This window comes from Notechis scutatus, chromosome 3, assembly GCF_049901735.1.
Source record: "Notechis scutatus isolate UNSWTSFEM ecotype Mainland chromosome 3, rNotScu1.2, whole genome shotgun sequence".
Lineage (NCBI taxonomy): Eukaryota > Metazoa > Chordata > Lepidosauria > Squamata > Elapidae > Notechis > Notechis scutatus.
In genome coordinates this window covers 63,251,940-63,272,212 of record NC_142011.1, presented here as the reverse complement: position 1 = coordinate 63,272,212, position 20,273 = coordinate 63,251,940, and the positions used below count along the sequence as shown (strand labels likewise).

The 20,273-nt window shown below is 35.7% G+C and overlaps 2 protein-coding genes across 2 annotated transcripts; one reads left to right on the top strand and one right to left on the bottom strand.

Moving 5' to 3' along the window:
- Nucleotides 1-668: 668 nt before the first annotated feature.
- Nucleotides 669-10,209, bottom strand: BTF3L4 (basic transcription factor 3 like 4). The gene is made up of 6 exons (XM_026665858.2): nt 10,145-10,209; nt 6,821-6,884; nt 6,021-6,134; nt 4,850-5,051; nt 4,287-4,346; nt 669-2,406 (listed from the first exon to the last, which is right to left on the bottom strand). The coding sequence occupies exons 2-6, from the start codon at nt 6,872-6,874 to the stop codon at nt 2,360-2,362; spliced, it is 477 nt and encodes a 158-aa protein (XP_026521643.1). The 5' UTR covers nt 6,875-6,884; nt 10,145-10,209; the 3' UTR covers nt 669-2,359.
- A 1,603-nt stretch (nt 10,210-11,812) lies between these two features.
- Nucleotides 11,813-20,073, top strand: TXNDC12 (thioredoxin domain containing 12). The gene is made up of 7 exons (XM_026665857.2): nt 11,813-12,007; nt 13,817-13,877; nt 15,128-15,180; nt 16,392-16,465; nt 17,595-17,664; nt 17,763-17,846; nt 19,025-20,073. The coding sequence occupies exons 1-7, from the start codon at nt 11,914-11,916 to the stop codon at nt 19,102-19,104; spliced, it is 516 nt and encodes a 171-aa protein (XP_026521642.1). The 5' UTR covers nt 11,813-11,913; the 3' UTR covers nt 19,105-20,073.
- Nucleotides 20,074-20,273: the final 200 nt, after the last annotated feature.

Genomic DNA, 20,273 nt, shown 5'->3' with positions numbered 1-20,273 from the left:
CGACTCATGTAAGAGTATCACCAATAAAATTAATATTTCAATGAATTGTTTTAATCTTTCTGTAACCTACTGCCTCATAGGAAATATGTCAATGCATTGTTATTTTTTAAAAAAACTTGATGAGGTAATGTACTTGTTACGGACAAATGATCAAATGAAAAATTATCATGAGAACAAATGCAGTGATGGTATCAGGACTAAAATGCTTAATTTATTTCAGGATGCTGATAGCCCCATATAAATAGCAAATGATGTTTGGGCAATATAATCAAAATCTTAAAATGGACTATATCTTTTGTTATTATTTGTTTAATTATGTTTCTATATGTTATAATACCTCAGGAAAAGAAAGCATTAAGTAATCAACAGTTCTTTCAATTTACAATAGTTTACATTAAATTCTCTTTTCCAAACATGATAACTGTATTGTTATGAACTTTTAAATGATCATTACATTCATTAGTAAAAGTTCCCTGCAAAGAGATTTCTAAAAGTTCTCCTAGTGTAAAAGCAATGTAAAAAGTATATCAACTGCATATGTACATTTTGCAGTAAGAGAATACATTTTCAAAAACGAGGCACAGTAAACGTATTACTAATTAAACAGGTTGCGCATCCATATTTTGTTCCGCTGTTTGAAGAGTTAACACACATTAGGGAACATCACCTCCTTCTAATTATTTTATTAAGATCCATGTATTATATAAAATAGAACAAGAAAATCTATAAAATCAAGTGAGCAGTTCAGATGACATTACAAAATCTGTTTTGGGAAGTCAACCTGATATTATTAGAATGCTGTATTGCCTCAAAATATAGTTGCTGGGTGCATATATCAGCAGAAAAAGCAGATATATCTAAGAAGTATACCAAAATAAGCTGTGAAAAAAAGGCTTTTTCAAGCCCTGATTGGCCTCAGCAAGATTTACAATGGTGTTTCATTGTAAATACATCAAGTTTCTTTGAAGAACCAAGAGCTTCAACTGCAAAGATTATATTAAGCACCTTTGTTTGAAGAGTTTCACAGAGCATTTACTGCCACTATTATCTAACAATTAGGGCTCATGTTTACAGAAGTGACTGCAAAACAACATCAACCCACAATAGAATGCGGGATAAATGTAAAGAAGGTTACATTCAAAACTGATGGATTATACCTTTGTGAAATGCTACTGCCAGTACATTTAGTTCTTTCCTTGTGAATTCTATGTATTCCAAGTTACATTTCCCAATTTTAGTGTCCAAATGTAAAAACGTTTACCAGCTCTTAGGGGCAAAATTATTATAATACACTATGTTTCTTAACAAAATAACCTACCTGTACATGACAATGCACTATTTTCTAATTGAAAATATGAGCAAAAGTGATAACCCCTTATCAAAGCAAAATAATACTACTGGAAAAGACACCCAGGCTAAGAAATGTATTGCCTAGCTGAGATAGAGATCAAACCATGCACAGCATCTTGAAGAGGGACTAGCTGAAAGTGTAAACACAAGAAAAAACACAAGGCAATGGATGCTGTAGAATGTATCCTCCAATCTTTATCTCAGTAAATGTAAATATGTATATCACCAAGTATCTTATAGAGGACAAGAAAAATTATATCAGAGATGCAGCATTGATATTTGGCTCAACCTAGAATCAGGGTGCCTCACTGAACATGGAGTACAGTATATGATAGCACGTAAATGCAACCCAAGTTTATTATTAAGATGAAAAGAGCTTTTAACAGTAAAAGAGAAGCTCTTATGTGTAATATTTTTTAAAGTTGCAATAAACATGCATACCGATAGCCTATCTTTGGTAGAAATTAAAACCAAAAGAAGGCTGATGAGAAACTACACAAATACACCATTAGTATGGTCAAGTACATATGTAAATATAATAATTAATACAGAAATTAAAACCAAATGGTAATTAATAAGCGGCATCCCCAATTTATTACTTTTTTCATTATTTGACGAGAAATATCTGATTGCAATAACGAAGTTTACTTTAGCCAAATTGAAATTTTCTTTTATTTCTACTTTAAAGGGTGAAGGGAAAATCAAGTAGATCTGCTCTCCAATTTCCTCAACTGTACATTAAGCAACATACATACATTCACACACATACGCACACACCTTAATCTGCACTGAAAATGTCTTTTTAACTCAAAAGGTAGATCCTGGAGTAAGTGCAAAATGCAAAAATCAACTGACAGGAAATGCTGAACAAACAGCATAATTAAAATACAAAATATTTTATATTATTGAACTATTAAACGGGTAATGTTCGCTGTTTTTGTAAAACTTTGGAACCACACAGTTGATTTCTTAAATCTAGTCCATGTCAACTTCCAGAACTATTAATGAATTAATTAGCTTCATTTTTTGATGCTTCATCAAAGTTTTCTACAAGATCTGGAAAAGATGGAAATATATAATAGGCTCATTATATTAAAAATGCATTATTTAGAGGATTAAAGTATATACTAGTAAAACTCTCCTGTCTATCTGTAACCTTCAATGAATCGAAACTGAAATCTGCTAACTTAAAAATGTGAATGAAATGCAAGCCCCATTACTCCTTGGAATTAATATTTCAAGGTTGTTTAGATCAGTTGTATTCACAATGTTATGGCTACTGCAGCACCGCTATGGTCAGTAACAGTCCTATAACTGACTTCCAATGCTCCCTGTCAGCTTCCCAAAAGCAAAGTCAATAGAAAAGCCAGCAGTAAGTCAAAGGTCACTCTCACTTCCATTGCTTTTTTGCCTGCCCATGGTCATTCTGTTTATCTGTTTAGGTAAGTAAGTATCGCTGAAAGAATAAGCCAATGGGTCATGGATTGTCTAACAATGAAAGAATTAAACTTGCTTTAAGCTCAAAACTTACAAATGCTTACAAAACATCTTTTGCTTTTAAGAAATTATTATAATATAGCATATCTTGGTACATTAAACAGCTTCCAATTCCTCCTACATCCAGACATTAAATAATACAACAGCTCCTAGATACAATTGTTATGGAGCCTATAACATATAGTGGTACCTAAGTACTCATAGTTAATTGGTTCTGGGAAACATGTGTACCAAAAACGAGTTCCAAACAAAATTTTCCCATAAGGAATAATGTAGTCAGTCATGAAGTAGCCAACATCAACAAGTTCTAGCTAGTGCATCGAGTACCAAACAAGTGATGACTACTGAGGCAAAAATTTTGTGTCAAAATATGTTGAGTATCAAATTTGATGAATTTCAAAGCAGTTGAGTACCAAGGCACCACTACATTCATACAGGCAGTCCCCAGATTAAGAATGTTCAACTTAAAAATAATTTATACTTAAGAACAAGCTGCCTATTACAAAAAATGGTAAAGGAAATAGTCCTATGAACCAACAAACTGAAGCTACCCAATGTTTTTAATGTACTGTATTGAATATACAGCCGTTTTTCTGAAATTCATAAAAAACATTTAATGGCTTCAGTGGTTTGTCGCCTCAAGAAAGGAAAACACCATTTACCATTTTTACTAATAGACCAGTAGTGTCAAAATCAAGGCCCGGGGAGCAGATCCAGCCTGCGGGGTGCTTAGATCTGGCCCGCCGGTCTGCACTGGAAACAGTAAAGGATCAGCCCACGGTACCTCTGACACCAAAAATGGAGTTCGGGGAGGCTGTGCATTGCCCGCCTGGGCTCAGTTTTTGCTGGCAGAAGGCCATCACAACTGAAAATGGAGCCTAGACGTGCTGCGCGTGGCCCCCCTGAGCTGTTTTCGCTGGCAGAGGACTGCAGGAGGCCATCGCGGCCAAAAACGGAGCCTCAATGAGTGATGTCAAGCTGGCCACACCTACCCTGGCCATATCACACACACCCTGCCTGCCCCAAGGTCAAACACAACCCTGAAGTAATGAAATCAGAGTTTGACATCCCTGTAATAGACCATTCATAAGTTTGAGTTTTGACTTACAAATTTGAGTTAAATGGAATTTGTTTATTAAAGAACTAAACTTGTTTTTAACCTAGGGACTTTCTGCACTTCATAATTAATATGTAGCAAAATTCTGTACTTGTTTCTAAGAAGAACCTTTTATTTATAGATCAAACCTTTAGACTGCCTCAGTTTTACTCATTATTATAAATATATACCTTATCTTACATTGTGTGTCATGCTGATGAAATGTTTTCTTTCAAAATCTCTATTCTTGGAATAGTCTTCTAATTAAAGGTAGAATCATCCTGTATCTATTCAAAGGTCATGCAGTAAAAGATAAATTCTTTTCAAATTAATCCAAACCTACCAGGAACATCATCATCTTCCTCATCAATATCTTCTGATTTTGGTACTTTGCTATCCAACACTACAAAATAAAAATATTAATTTATTTCAAGAATTCACATTAATATAGTTAATTATTTGGATTATAAAGTTGCTGTAAATTCGTTCTTGCTAAATGTGTCTATATAAACCTTCTTTTCAAAATACAGACTTGTAGTTTGTTTCACTTCACTGAATGGAGCTCTTTAAGGATCCTCTCCACCAACCTTTGACATAACGTTTGATTGGGCTACAGGAGGAGAAATTAAGTCTATTCTTGCTTTCCTCATCCATTTATTTTGTTTTCAGAGCAAAGAACCCAACTTTGCAATTCAAAGTAATGAGCATAATTCAAGCAAGTTTTTAAAAATTATTCCTTTGCAAATTTTTATGAAGTTGTTGGTAGATTTCATGAATACTTAATGCTGTTTAAAATTCAGCCTTCAAGTACTATAACTCTATAGACTACAACCTGATTCCAATTCAAGGCAACCCTTATTCTCTCTTTTTATCAGTCTTTACCAGTACACGTAACATAGTACTTACCTTGTCTTGGGAACTGCTCCGCTAACTTTCGAAGACTTGTTAAACTATCAGCACCCAATTGGCTTAAAATGCCAGGTAACATTTCCGTGATTGGTTTGGCTTCAGCATGACCAGTAATTGCAAAAGTATTTGCAGAGAGTGATGCCTGGACTTTTGGATTGTTGAAATGAATAACTGTTCCGTCATCTTTTATCATATTGACCTGTTTTAAATATAGATTTATTAGAACTTACGCATAGAGTAATATACCAAAATATAACCAATCATTATACACATAATTAAGATTTTATTCTATAATAATAAATATCCACAAGGTAATATAGATATATGTATTTAGGCTTGAAACAGATATTTCAAACAAATGCTAAAAGTTCAATCCACCATAAAAAAATTTAAAGCAAATAACATTCACATTAGTAACACAGGTATAAATTTCAGGTGGCAGAAACTTATTTCTTAGCATGCTGACTCCTTTATTTTGAGCAATGCAAAATAAATTAGGATAATGCACCTCAAAGGCTTAAAAATTAATACAAATCCATTTTGTGAAAGCTTGTTTTATTGTATTTTGATTCTACTGAAAAAATGTCTAAGAGATTTAAAGAATTACTTTTCAATCTATTTCAAATTAATAACTATTATTATTATCTGGATGTACCCCAATTTACTTACATGTTCAGTGTCTACTTCTTGTCTAATAAAAATATTGAACACTATGTAAAAGTTTATCATCCATACTGTTCCTCCAACACAATTTTAACATACAGCATGAATGTAAAGCATACTAATATTACAGCCCTGATTCAATACTACTTGCTATTCTGTATCTAAAATAAATTATAAGCAACTGGTTACTTTGTATTGTTGACAGGTTGACCAAAACACCAATCATTTTAAATGTATTCAAATCATAAAGCTAGAACCAAGGGACCTATGTTTTCAGACATTCAGAGACTAAAAGTACTATCAAACTTTAAAATACGGCTTTCCCTTTTTCACACAGATTTAAAACAAAGTTGCATTTCAGAAAAGAATCTGTCCACAACCTTTACCAGACTACAGGCTACCTATCACTCTATTTCATAATCTCTATGAATACTGAAGCATTGCAACTGTGAAGATTATGAAAAGAAGCATTCAAGTAGAACATAAAATATTAATATTGATGTACCTCTTCAATGCCAGCAATATTATTTACTGCCAATTTTTTAAGTGAACTCTGAAGTTTTTTATCATCAGCTGTTGCTGTTCTGTGGACTACCTTCTTCTTTCTACGAGCTGTACCCTGAGACACAAAAATACATACATGAATGATTTCCAAATGAAATGTTTCATATCTACTTACTTTAAAAAGTTGTTTATAAACTTTTTTTTAATCAAAAAGGACTTACAACTACAATAAAATGCCTTTCAGCATATTTTGTAGGCAGGAACCTGGTTCAAAAGATTCTTTTCCAACTCAGTTGAAAATTCTAATTTATTCCTGCTTTTACCAAAACATCTCAATTATTACAGTATGTGGTCATATGTTAAATGCATGTAGCTAGAAGGTCTAGGTGCAGTCCTTGTGATCCCTGGGTAATTCTACTTACAGGGGAGGCTCTGTTTTTGTTGCTTTCTCATTAAGCTAGAAGTCATACAATCTCTTTTCTATCTCATGTGAGCAAAAACTGCCATTAATGGTTGTTTAGGAAATATAGTGTCTATTGATGCTAATATATAGCACTGGATCATTCAATGAGAAAACCAGTTCTGCTTTTAAATAATAACATTCAACAGCAACTTTCATGTTTTTTCCAAAAAAAGAAAAAGGAAGTCCGGATTACTGTATCTATAACTATTGAACACATCAGAATGGACAACAGCCTGTGAAACAAATCCCTAATGTCAGTATTTTGCACCTATATGCACCTACACAAACATATGCAGTAATTATACATTCTAGAATATTCCTATGTTTACTATTCATACCTTTCCACCTATTCGGACCTGAGCCTGAAGTTTAGCCAGTTTTTCTTGATTCATCTTGCTTTATCTGAAAAATAAATATACTAGCTAGGCTTATGACAAATCCAGAATTCATTTCTTAAATAATTTGTCTTTCAAAACATCAAATTTATCTGTTTTAATATCATACAACATCAGTAATTTACCAAAAATAAATCCATACTTATTCCTGAACCCAGTTTGTTTGGAGAAGAAAAATATAATGGAAACATGACTGTCTTTCATTAGAAAGGAGAAAGGAGAGTTGCGTGCTCTACTTTCACTCCTAATTATAACTGGTCTTGCCCTGTCACACTGACCTTAATATGAAGGTTTGTTTTGTCTGTGAAGTGAATAGCACGAATTCAATGATACAGAATAAAACAAAGGCACTAGGGAGAATATGTACTCTATGTGATTTATTATTTTAAGCAAAAGTTTTCCCTCTTTCTCAATGCAGTAGAATAGGGGTCCTCAACCCCCCGGTCCATTACCAGGCCTTGAATCATTCAGAAATAGGCCACGGAAATGGCAGGTGAGCGTGCCCACACACATCCCCGCTTTCATGAGCAGCAGGCAACTGTGTGTGCTCCATTTGCATGAATGGTGAGCATGTGTGCCCACTGCTTGTGCGCATGGAGCTTCAAGTACTTGCCTGCTGCTCACACAGAATAGTCCTGTCCCCACCGCTGATCCACAAAGCCAGAAAGGTTGGGAAACTCTGCAGTATAATTCTATCACATAAAAATGGAGGCTAATGAGAATTAAGTCCACCTTTATCCACATATGTCCAGGTAATTATAAATCATTTCTTGCTCATGCTACAATATTAAAGAAATAAAAAAGCATATGATCAGAATATGGCAAAGTTAATGTAAATACAAGTTAGCTACATTGGTATGTTATCTATTTACTATGAATTTTAGAACAGCATTTTAAAATTCATCACCCTTATGGTACAAAACTCATAAGAAATAGTCATTTATGTACAGCTATATAATAATAGATGGGAAATATTAATATATAATTCACATGTTGATTCACTTTGCAGTAGAATTCTAACACAATTTAGATGGGTTTGAGGAAATATGTGTAGAACTACAATTCTACAAAAATACAAAAAACCCATCAAAAACAGCCAGTTAGTTTCTATAAAACTATGCTTACGTATAAGTGTATCACAAGAGTACCAATATCAGCATTTTACTTTTGATTATGTGGCGGGGTGTTTATCTGAAATAAACATGAACAAATATTAACATGAAGTCTTTTTAAAGATACCTTCCGGAGTGTCATCTATAGCAGAGGTCTCCAATCTTGGCAACTAAGACTTGTGGACTTCAACTCCCAGACTTCCTCAGCCAGCAAATCTGGCTGAGGAATTCTGGGAATTGAAGTCCACAAGTCTTAAAGTTGCCAAGGTTGATCTATAGGTCAAAATGTTTTCGCCCACATAGCTCCCCAGCCAAGGAATGCACACCTTTAGGAATAGCATGGAGCCCTTCTTTCCACTTTTATAAAAGAAATTGAGACCTTCCTCTACAAACCTTTTCAAAATGACAACTGTTTTTATAAACTATTAATTCTTTATATTTAATGATTATGGAAAGGCATATATTATTAAAAATACACTGAATGATAAAATATATACCTATTAAATTTCCCCAAGTTGTATACAATACTTGTGTTGTCATTTGTTTTCCTGCTATATCTGTGCAAACTCTTCGAATCTCCTGTAGTTATACCATTATGTTTATCTGCACTTGCATTGTTTCCCAGCATTGTCCCAATAAGCCAAGAGTTAAAAATAACCAACTTCAGCACATACCGTAATCATCAATCAAATCATCCAAACATTACTTATAGTTTAGAGATTTTTCCACTGGATTAGCAATGACATGCCCTTTAATGCTAACCATGCTGTTCTGTGCTTAGCAGAGCATGTGAAGCTCCAGCAACTTGAAAGCGAAGGGGGCATTTTTTCCCCCTCATTATAGTACAAAATGTTATATTCCACCAGACCTATATAGAATTCTAAGGTAACAATTGACTTAAATCTTTGCAGAACTGAAATACCTGTAAATTGAAAATGACAGCGTATTAGACAAGGAAACAGAAAAGGGCCCTACAAAGTTAAACCCTCACTCAAGACAGTGAGAAAGATGTTCTCAGAAAAAGGTAAAATAAATTCCTTTGTCAGTGATTTTGAAATACAAATTTGCTCACATTATGGAAAAGTAAGATGTATTAGAACAAATTTTAATCTTTAATAAAATCAGAGGTACATCTGTAACCTAAAGTAAGTGAAACAAGTACAGAAAATACTTGAGGGGGGTAATAATATATTATTCCTGCAAAATAGGCATCTATTAAGAAAGCCAAAATCGTCTCTGCTTTGAAACCTGGCATATCAAAGAATTGCTGATATAATGGCTACTTATCTTCGTCATGAGATAAAGATTGATATTACTCCTAATGGCTAATAGCAATATGCTTTATTTCACACACCTAATGACCTCTTTTTCTACCAGCAGGATGTCCATTTGTAAAAGGCAATTTGTAAAAATTGCAATACACAGATATAATACGAAGGGGGGGGGACCACTCCGGAGAAAAAACAGCGAAGACTAAAGTCTTACAATTTTAAAAACCACGAGTGTAGCGATTAGGAGAAAACTAGAGATACGTGGAAGAGTCTATATAGCGGGTTAAAAGGCCAGAGCCCAAAGCGGGGGAAAGGGTCTCACGAAACTGCCTTCTCCCCACCTAAGGAGGGAAGCTTTCAGTCCTGAGGGAAGGGTTGGAGGGAATCCAGTGGACATTTCTCCTCCGGGGAAGGAGAATAAGGTGCGACTTTGCAAGAAAGTGAGAGATCCTGGGCCCGGAGAGAAAAAATATATATTTCTTCACGTAGGGAAGTAGAAGAACCGTCACTGTTGTGTTTTAGAAAAGAGGTGGAGCTTGCGAAAGGTCCACGAGACACCTCGCTAGTCTCGGGTTGGCGGCAGAAAAGGTACATTCACACGACCGGAAGCACATAAACCAACCCCGACAAAGGGAAAGCGCGAGCGGTCAAGGCAAAGGGTCCCGGGAATGCAAAATAAGCCAACCAAGGCGGACCAAGGGAACCCGGGCTTCCCGGAGGCGAACTATTTGCCAGGCCCACTCTCCTCCCCCTCGCTCTTCGGCCCAACAGCAGCCCCTCCCACCGTGCATGGCGCTTTGCGCGCCGGCCAAGCAACCCCCGGTTCGACTCGCGGACTCGCGAGGGGCGCAAGAGCATCAGAGGGTCAAGCGGGAAGTTTTCACCTCAGTCCGACGAACCTTCCAAAAGCAACACGCGGCAACAACAAGATGGCGGTGAGGAGGAGGAGAAAGTGAGAGGGGTCTGGACCAAGAAGGCCTGGAACCACGGGACCATGGCCCCGCCCCTCTCATCCAATTGGCGGACAAAATGATTCGGGTGTATAAAATGGGCGCCGCCAGCCGCACCCTTCCACGGCTCCCGCTTCGGGCAAGTGCGACGGTTGTGTGTGCTATGCCCGACCATGAGAGGGAGGGGGGGAGGAAAAAAAAAACACTTTTACAGCGATGGATGCTGGGAGTTGTGGTTTTCCTTCGACATACCAAATCGCTTTGTTTTTAAAGCGCAGGAGCTGTTCGCACCCGAAGGAACTTGAGCAGGAACTATTTCCGTGGAAGCGGGAATCGCCGTTCTTTGAGATCCCGTTTTCATGCGTAAGAATAAAATTTCAGCTTGTGCTGCCCGTTTCAGAAGCTTAACATTCCCTCCTTCCCATCCACATGTGAAGGAGTAATGCCTACTCAGTAGGCAAGGAGGCACGTAAATCCCACCGAACATAATACGACACGGGTTAGATAGCGCTTCAAATTAGCACAGAACGGGCTCAGTCATATTTTCCCTGACAAGTTTCATATAACATCTCGTTGCTGCCCTTGATCCGAGTTTGGACTCCATTCAAAGGAACAAACAGCTCAGATGGTATCTCGATCGTCACCACCACACACAATAAAATATTTTTTAAAAAAATAAATTTTATTGATTTTACAATTAAAACAAACCAACAACACATATGAAAGAAAAAGAAGAAAGGAAGAAAATAAAGAAAAAAATAGAAAACAATTAAAAACATTCTCATCTTCAACAGTTTGTAAGACCTCTTTTTTTATCCTTATTTTATGCCATATACACACACCTAATCCTTACATATATCTGTGTATCACTACTATGGATTTATCCTATCCTCTTTTGCCTTTTAGTGTGAAGTCTATCTTTGGTCTATCCATTTGTACCAGCAGTTCCAGCTGTTGTAGTATATTGAAGTGTCTTTATTTTTTAATGCCAAAGTTAATTTGTCCATTTCTGCACACTTGAAATTTTTTGAATAATCATCTCTGATGAACATGAGGCTGCTTCCAACATTGTGCAAAAGCCAATCTGGCCACTGTCAAAATGTGTATTGTTATATATTTCACTTTTTTTGATATTTGTTTATCAAAGATCCCTAACAGAAAGGACTCTGGTCTGAATTCTTGTCATTTCTTCCAGCCAATTTCTAATTTTCTGCCAATATTATTGAGCTTCTGTACAGGACCACCACATATGGAAAACATGATAGCCTGGAGTAGGAATATAGGACGTAGCATCACCATAACAGAATGGGAAAAGGTTTGGGGTAGAAATAATAAAATTACAAAATCGGTAGCATACAAAGAAAACGCCCATAAAATGTTTTATAGATGGCACCTTCCTCCTTCGAGATTAGCGAAGATGCACCCCAATATGAGTCCGAATTGCTAGAAACGCAAAAAAGAAAAAAGGGAACTTTTTTCCAATAAAATATTTCTTGAGAAACGGCTGGGAGGTTGCAATCTCCCACTAAAGAGCTCTTTCTGTTTCCTTCAAATTTACCCCGGACTCACATTGAACAAATCCCTCCCAGTTCCTCCCCATTAGCATCACTTCCTTTTTCACGGGAGGGCTGACTTGGATTGATCAGGCTCCGCGGCAAAGCTGACCGGCGATTCAACCCGGGAGAGGAGTCGCGCTTGCTACTATGAGAGTTCGCCTCGCCTCGCTGTCCCCTCTCCTTTTTTCTTCCTTTTGCCACTGGTTCGTGGTGGCTGCAACTGAACCAGCGCGTGGAAAAGGTTAGAAATCATTTGTTCTTGTTTTCTTTTGTATGCCTGTGCTTTGGGAGGTGGGGGGGAACTGAACAAGCAAAAGTTTCCGCGCGGGAGGAGGATTTGAGCAACTGCGAAATGTTAAGGTTTACCTCCTAATTCTTATCGTTTAAGTTGCGATCCCGCGAAGTATCGACAGCAAATTTGCTACACAGACCATGAGATGGTCGTTGAACGATTTGTGAGAATACATTACTGTAAATCGTTCAGAGATTTACCCCAAATGTTTCTGTTTCCAAAGTTCAAGTCAATAATTTTTAATCTTATTCTGATTTTTTTTTTTAAAAAATTTTAAAGTGATAGTCTAATGCACAATTTTGCATTTAGCTATTAAATGACTAAATTATTTTTTTAAGTCAATTTGGTGTTTGCTATTAGTTAAAGATAAAGTAGGTAATGGGGCATGTCTTCTAATTTAACACTTGACATTCAGCTGGGTCTCCCTGATCATAACCTGCTTTTTCTACTATTGTATCAATTCTATTTAGTGGATGATCAGGTGAGGTGAACAGATTGATTGTTATTTAAGATACAGTAGGAATAACCAACCTCTAATGGCCACGTACACACCTTAAAGTGCCAGTTATATGCAAATTAACTTCTTTAAATTTTAAGCAAAAAGAGAGGAAATAACTGAATCTATTCACGATTGTGCCACCAAGTATTATTAGCTGACAAGTTACTCCTGAGGCTTTCCGGCTGTCTGCCAAATATAGATTGAAGTATCTGAACTATTTTTAAATTTTAGTTCTTTGCTTTTCATGTTGCTTGATTATGATTTCTCAGAATGCTTTTTTCTATCTGACCTTCATTTCAGAGTAGGCTTACTTGCTTTGTAGAATAGAAACTAATGCAGCACAATCCTCAGTGTCAATGACACAGATTTACACAGCTTCTGTATTTAAGGACAAACATGATACTTTCTTTGGGAAGGAAAATATAAAAGTAACATATTGGTTATTCTAAGAAAGGAAATTCTGTTCTTTGCGAAGTTTGAATTATTCTGCAGTTAGCAAAGAATAAATGTTTTTACTCTGTAAGTAAGGTTTTCAAAGTAACTATTCTAATTATGCTTTGGGGTAATAATATGGATTTTTTTTAGTATAAGCAGCCAGTTATCGTAAATCTAAGGTTTTCAAAGTACTGAGCTCCAATGTTGGAAGCCTTGGTATTCATAATTATTTTTCTACAAATGTGTAGAATGTGAGCTATGTCACACTGTTTCCAATATGTGAAAATATTAGGATGAATTTAAACTGTAATGCATCTAAAATAGGTTGCCCTATTTTAATTGTGCAACTTTTTGTTATAAGTCTCTTAAAAACAAGCTTTCTTTTAATGTCACAATTTTTTAAATATAATATTCTTACAGAGCTGTGCTGAGGCAGTATGATTTTCTGTGGAGTTTCATTAGCCCAGTTCTGAAGAAATAGACATAATGCAGTTTACAATGAAAATATAACATTGCTTTCTCTACAATAAGTTCATAAGATTTCATGGAGTCACTGAGGACTTTCTGAAAAATGACATTTGTGTTTACCAATCTAAGTAATTACAAATGATAGATATTTTTACATACTGTAATGAATGTTTTAAATCAGGGGTCGCCAAACACCGGGCCATGGACCAATAGCAGGTGAGTGAGCAAAACCAAAACCACCACCACCACCTGGTTTGTGGAAAAATTGTGTTCCTCGAAACCGGCCCCTGATGCCAGAAAGTTTGGAGGGCCATTGTTTTAAATTACACAGTATATATTTGCTCTTTCCTTCCAAGGTTTTGGAGATCACATTCACTGGAGAACACTAGAAGATGGGAAAAAGGAGGCTGCAGCCAGGTATGTTGTAATCTTAAACTGTCTGCACAGACATGTCCTAAGTTGAATCAGTTCAGCACTAGGCATCTAGAGCAGTGATCCCCAACCTTTTTTATGCCGTGGCCAGGTACCGGCATCAGCTGGGCGCCGCCATCTTTTTTGGATGAAAAAGTGCTTCCGGTGAGCTTTCTACCCGGAAAAGCTCACCGGAAGCACTTTTTCATCAAAAAAAGATGGCGGCGCCCAGCAACCAGCGGCCCGGTAGGACTTGTTCCGCGGACCGGTACCGGTCCACGGACCAGTGGTTGGGGACCCCTGATCTAGAGAACTTCAACCTCAGCATTCAGACCTGAAGGGATTTGGGGAGAAGATGTCTGTTGCTAAAGTTTTGGTACTAGCGCTAAGCCTTGGAATGGAATGCAGCTGATGAATATCATGTTGCACAAGTTCAGAAGTCTCTGTTACTACTGAATTGATCATGCTCTGTAAGACTCAAGAAGTCTGAGCAATTAGAAAATATTTACTCTCAAGAGTCAAGGGAAAATAATTATGTATTCATTTCTACTCACTCCACCCTCCTTTCCTGCTAGCGTCATCTTGTGTCCCATTTGTAGACAGAAGTAGATGGAAGAAGCAGGAAAGATTGAAAAAGAAAAAGCCTATTCTAAGAAAAGAATGGGCTAATATGAAAGTAACCTCCATTCCAATCTGTGGGATTTGACAAAACCTATCATTTGTTTTAGAATGAAATACTTTTTAGGTAAGAACAAAAAACATATTGTTTGGAAATACAGCTACAATGGGATGTCCAACTTTATTTAAAATAGATTCTGTAACTAATATCTGTGCTTGAAAGTAAGTGTAAATATTAAGAATATTTCACCTTGCTGCAGAACAGATGTGAAGCTATTCGTGATATTCAATGAACCATATAATATATGGGCCCAGATTTGTGTGGCTTTCTAGTGTTTTCTAACCATAGCTCCACCAACAAATATTGCTGCCATGCAGAAAGAATCTGGCTTCCCAAAGACAGACCGTTGAATACTTCCAGTATTTCTCGGCTTCACCAACACTACCAGCTCCATCACTGCTGCTACTAAACAGCTGATTATGCCCCATAATTACTTTTAATCAATGTGGCCCTTTCCTATGAGTTGCATAGATTTGTTCGGGCAGGTGATTTAGTATTACAGCTTTAATACATGATGAGCTTGGAATTGAACTATGTGTTGATAATTACTTAAATTGTATATTTCAATTATTTTTAGTGGATTGCCTCTGATGATAATAATTCATAAATCTTGGTGTGGTGCTTGCAAAGGTAAGACATCACAGGCAACATTAGTGATGTTTCATGGAATAACAGACGGGAAATTTGCAATATTTGTGAAACAGCATGCAGCTAGTTCTAACTTAGGGACCAGTTGCTGAGCAACCATTTGAAGTTATGATGGACATACCACTACCTCCCCCAAAAAAGTATACTCCAATTTTGAAGTTCAAATAGCCACACACTCCTCCCACAGTCACAAATTGTTTGCCAGTTTCCAGCATTTACTTCTGTTTTTTAATAAAAAACACTGGATAAATCAGATTTACTTATCAACCACTACAAAAAAGTTTGTAAAATTAGTCATGGTCATGTGGTGAGCCACTAAATGACTTACAGTCATAATTCTGGGCTCAATTCTGGTTGTTAGTCAAGGACTACCTACATTTCTCAATCTATATAATGTGTATACAGGTAGCCCTCATGTCAAGCCTTGCTCATTTCTTTTTAAATGGATTTCATCACTTGAAAAGCTGACACCTCAACTTATGATCACAATTGAGCCCAATATTTCTGTTGTTAAAATGGGACATTTGAGTTTTGTCCCATTTTATGACCTTTGTTGCCATAGTTGATAAGAGAATCACTGCAGTTGAAGTTAGTAAATCAGTTGTTAAGTAAATCTGACTTCCCCATTGACTTTGCTTAAGAGAAGGTCTCAAAAAGTGATCACAAAATCTTGGGACACAGCAACAGTCATAAATATCAGTCATAAATATGAACCAGTTGCCAAGATCTCAATTTTGATCACATGATCATGGGGATACTACAAAAATCGTTAACGCTGAAAAATGGTCATAAGTCACACTTTACAATACTGTTATTTTGAACAGTCACTAAGTGAACTGTTGTAAGTCAAGGACTATCTATTGCTTTCATATAGAAACTCTTAGAACTGTTTAGCAAACTGATGAACTAACCTCACCTCAAGCATTAATAGGAAAGTAATACAGTATTAATTTCATTTATGCTTCCATTTACAATTTAAGGGTGTCCATTTGTTCTATCTCTGAATTAGTATTAAGGAAAAAATTTGGTATTTATGAAAATTATGGTCAGATATAATCATAGACCGCTAGTCACTACTAGCTATAAATATTGGATTCATTGGGATCTATACGCATCCCACTTAGTCTGAATCCAACTCTGCTATATTTGCATCTTTATTGATTAGTTTCCCCTTTTATATTTTATTTTATTAGCTTTAAAACCAAAGTTTGCTGAATCAAAGGAAATCTCTGAGCTTGCCCATAATTTTGTGATGGTTAACCTTGAGGTAAGTCTCTAGAGTACCGAAATGAGTCACTCTTCCTTTGAATGCTATTTATATGCTACTAAAACTCCTGCGTCTGTAACCTTCAACTGTGCGAAAAGGTGCATCATAGGGCAAAAACTTTTTAATGAAGACGCCTCAAACCAGCTAACTGAAAGAATGCATCCAAAATGTTGGACCTGTAATTTCTCTGGAACTGAAATTTGGCCCATTTTACAAAACATTTTACAACATAAACATTATAAAGCGCTTTATTACATAATACAAAATTGTCAGAAATCATTTTCTGTGATCCATTGCTAATGTTGTACAGCTCAGCATGGGCTACTTTCAGAGCAGATATATCTGAATATTTCCCTTAAATTTTAAGCTTTTCAAGCATATCAGAACTTCTGCCATTGTTGAAGATATTGAGGAAGGAAGGAGGGAGGGAGGGAGATTGGTTGGTTGGTTTGGTTTGGTTTGGTTTCCAGTGCTTATCGAAAGAAACTCAGTGGGAAAGCCGACAAGAAGTCTGACATCATTCCCATTCCAATATATTTTTTGCCAACCTATGGTGTTGGTTTTTCTCTGTTTATATAAGGTGATATTTCTTAAATGATGACCAAACAAGTCATGGGTTTCTAGTTCATGGTAAAATTCATGTAACAGAAAACTTAGCTGTATAAGATGTTTGTTTCTGAAAAGAAAATCATTTATTTTTGCATTATGCAACTTCAAAAGTATTTAATGTATTATTCAGCAAGTAATGCATTATTCATATCCTAAATTTTATATACAGCTATTTTTGTAAACATAAGGATGTCATATGTTCCTCAATTCAAGAAGATGTTTTGAGTTTCAAAATCAAGATTAACTAAGGAATTATTTTAAGAATAGAAAGAATGGACTTAATGAAGATAAACTTTATTTCTTTTTAACAGGTATTGTTTGTATTGATAGCACCAAGTCTCTTAGGTTTTAAAAGAGTGATTTTTCTTTTCCCAAATCTGTCTGAAGGCGTTGTATGTGAAACATAGGAGTAGTGTAGTATTGCTATACTATTGTAATGTTCCTTCTGATTTTGATATACAGTAGGCTATTATTCATGCAGAAATAAAGCTATTTTTTTTAAACTTTATTGTATTTACAGGATGAAGAAGAACCTAAAGATGAAGCTTTTAGCCCAGATGGAGGTTACATTCCTAGAATTCTTTTCATGGGTATGACATAATTGTGGTTCATCAATTTGTGTTGAAAGATAAAATAATACTGTTCAGATTGCAATAATTATTTTTCACTGATCTCTTCTTTTACACAGATCCTAGTGGAAAGATCCATCCGGAGATCATAAATGAAAATGGAAACCCCAACTATAAGTATTTTTATACTAGTGCTGATCAAGGTATGAATGGATTGCATCTAAATTGGGTTTTAGTAAACCAGACTTGCATTATACAGTAGTGCCAAATTAGATTGACTTCTGATTGGGGGGTGGGGGGAGAGAGAGATCAGAGCTTGTATTCTGAGGAACTTACACTGAGTTCAAAACGTCTTTAGCGGAAAAAAGGCTTTGAACAAATTTTGACAGTGACATTCAAAAAGCTACATAGCACCTGAACAGATATTCTGTACATTCCAGGACTCCTTACCTTGACATCCTTAAAATGCCATTTATGAATATTAATTATGGCATCTAATATATGTGGATTTTTGCGGGAAAATCTGAGAGATGACTTAATGTCAACCATCCCATTTGGAACATCTAAAAAAAAAACTCCTGGTTGTAGGAACTACTGGCCGAGTAAAACTTCATTGAAAGATCCATTTAGGCACAGTAGGAGCAAAGTCAGCTCTGAGGTTATCCCACTAAAACCCGCATAGGTAAAAAACCCTTTTCACTCTTGGGCCACCCACAATTCATTGTCTACTAATTACACTTAGTACTTTTGTTTTGGGAAAACATTTTACACCTGCTAGTAGCTCTGAGAACTTGGCCTTGGTGGTTATTTCCTTTCCAGTCAATCATTCCTTAGACTCCCCGCAACCTAGGAATTTACCAGCCCCCCTCCTGTTTCTGTTTGGCAAACTGAGTGCTGGAAGTTCATGCAGCAAACGAAGAAAGCAAGTCAACTTTGACAGCTACATCATGAAAGGCCAGAACTGGACATCAGAAAATGGTGTTAGATACATAGGCACTCTTATGCAGTTTAGCAAAAGAGTAAAGTGATATATAGAGAGCTACATATGGTACTTGAGTTGTATAAAATAAAAGACTGGGTATATATTTAATAAATGAATGCAGCTATAATTTCTTAAAACTGCCTTTTAACGGACATCACCTTTAGGAATAAAATGAAGACTTCCGGTCAGGGAAAATGTTGACAGGAAAAAAAAACCAAGTCAAAAGAAAGTTGCATAAGAGCCATGATAGGAATGTGTTATGAAGATAATGTTGCTACTTTAAATATTGCTTATATTTATGTGTAGATTTTCTGCAGTAGCTTATAAAAATATAACTGCTCGGCTATTTTATTTAAATTGAACCAAGTACTAAGAATATCTTGTGTTTTAATATTGCAGTCATCCAAGGGATGAAGGTAGCTCAAGAGAAACTAACCGGGGATGCTTTCAAGAAAAAACATTTTGGAGATGAATTATAATACCCTGAAGATCTATTTTGTATAGGCTCACCATCTAAATTTAAATGTGACCCTAACTTTTTTCATATGAAAATGTTGGTGCTCTGAAAAAAAAATACTGTAGATAATAAGCCGAATGCTGTCTAATTTTCACACAGTGAATTCAAATAAAGTAATATGTCCTCCCTTGTTTACATTGAAATGGATTGAAGAAAAAAAATGGCTAAATACCTTAACAAATAAATGCTTCAACTTTAACTGCATGAGTAATCAGGTTTCAATGGAATTTAAAGCCAAATTATAAGAACACATATATGATTAGGTTGAGGGCATTAATTGCAAATATCTTTTTTAATATCTTACAAATAAAACTTGTTCATAGATTTTGAGAAAATATGTGGATTTTTTTCCTTTTTAACATGAACTTAATTCAGTATTTCTTATTCTGGTAGTGCTAAACATATTTCGGATACAATTTCCACAATTCATGGTGACTAAAATTATGGAAGTTATGCTCATATCTAAATCATATCCAAATTGAGTGAGATTAAATTAGAATCATATCTATAAGTCTGAAGTTAAATTGATTAAACAGATAAATTTGTTATAGAGACTATTGTAACAATGCAATCCTATGCATGTCTGCTCAGAAGTAAGAGTATTAAGTATTCCTAAGTACTAATTAGTATTAGTACAAGAGTATTCCATAGGATTTATTCCCAAATACATTAGGATTGTGGTATGCATAGCCTCATTTTTCTGCTTACTCCAGGAAGATTATGTGTACTTTTTCCTGATATAATTGCCTGTTACTCCATTTGGTTGATTTATATAAACTTTGCTTTTAATGTATTTGTGCATTCATCTTCCAAGTTTTTCATTAATGGAACAAAAAAATATCTCACTGAATGTTATGGTGGTTGCCTTATCTCAGCATGCTATACTGTATTTTTGTACTGGTGGACAATGAACAATAAATTTTATATTTAATTTTTGTTTATTTTCCCTTTCATTTTGAAAATAATTCTTTTCTGCATGAAATAAAAGTTAAAATAAGCAAAAAATAGTAACATAACACCTTTCTGATCTTGATGAAAACAAATCACCGGCACCTGACAGATTACATCCCAGAGTTTTAAAGGAGCTGACAGAGGTCATTTCAGAACCACTGCATCATATCTTTCAAAAAT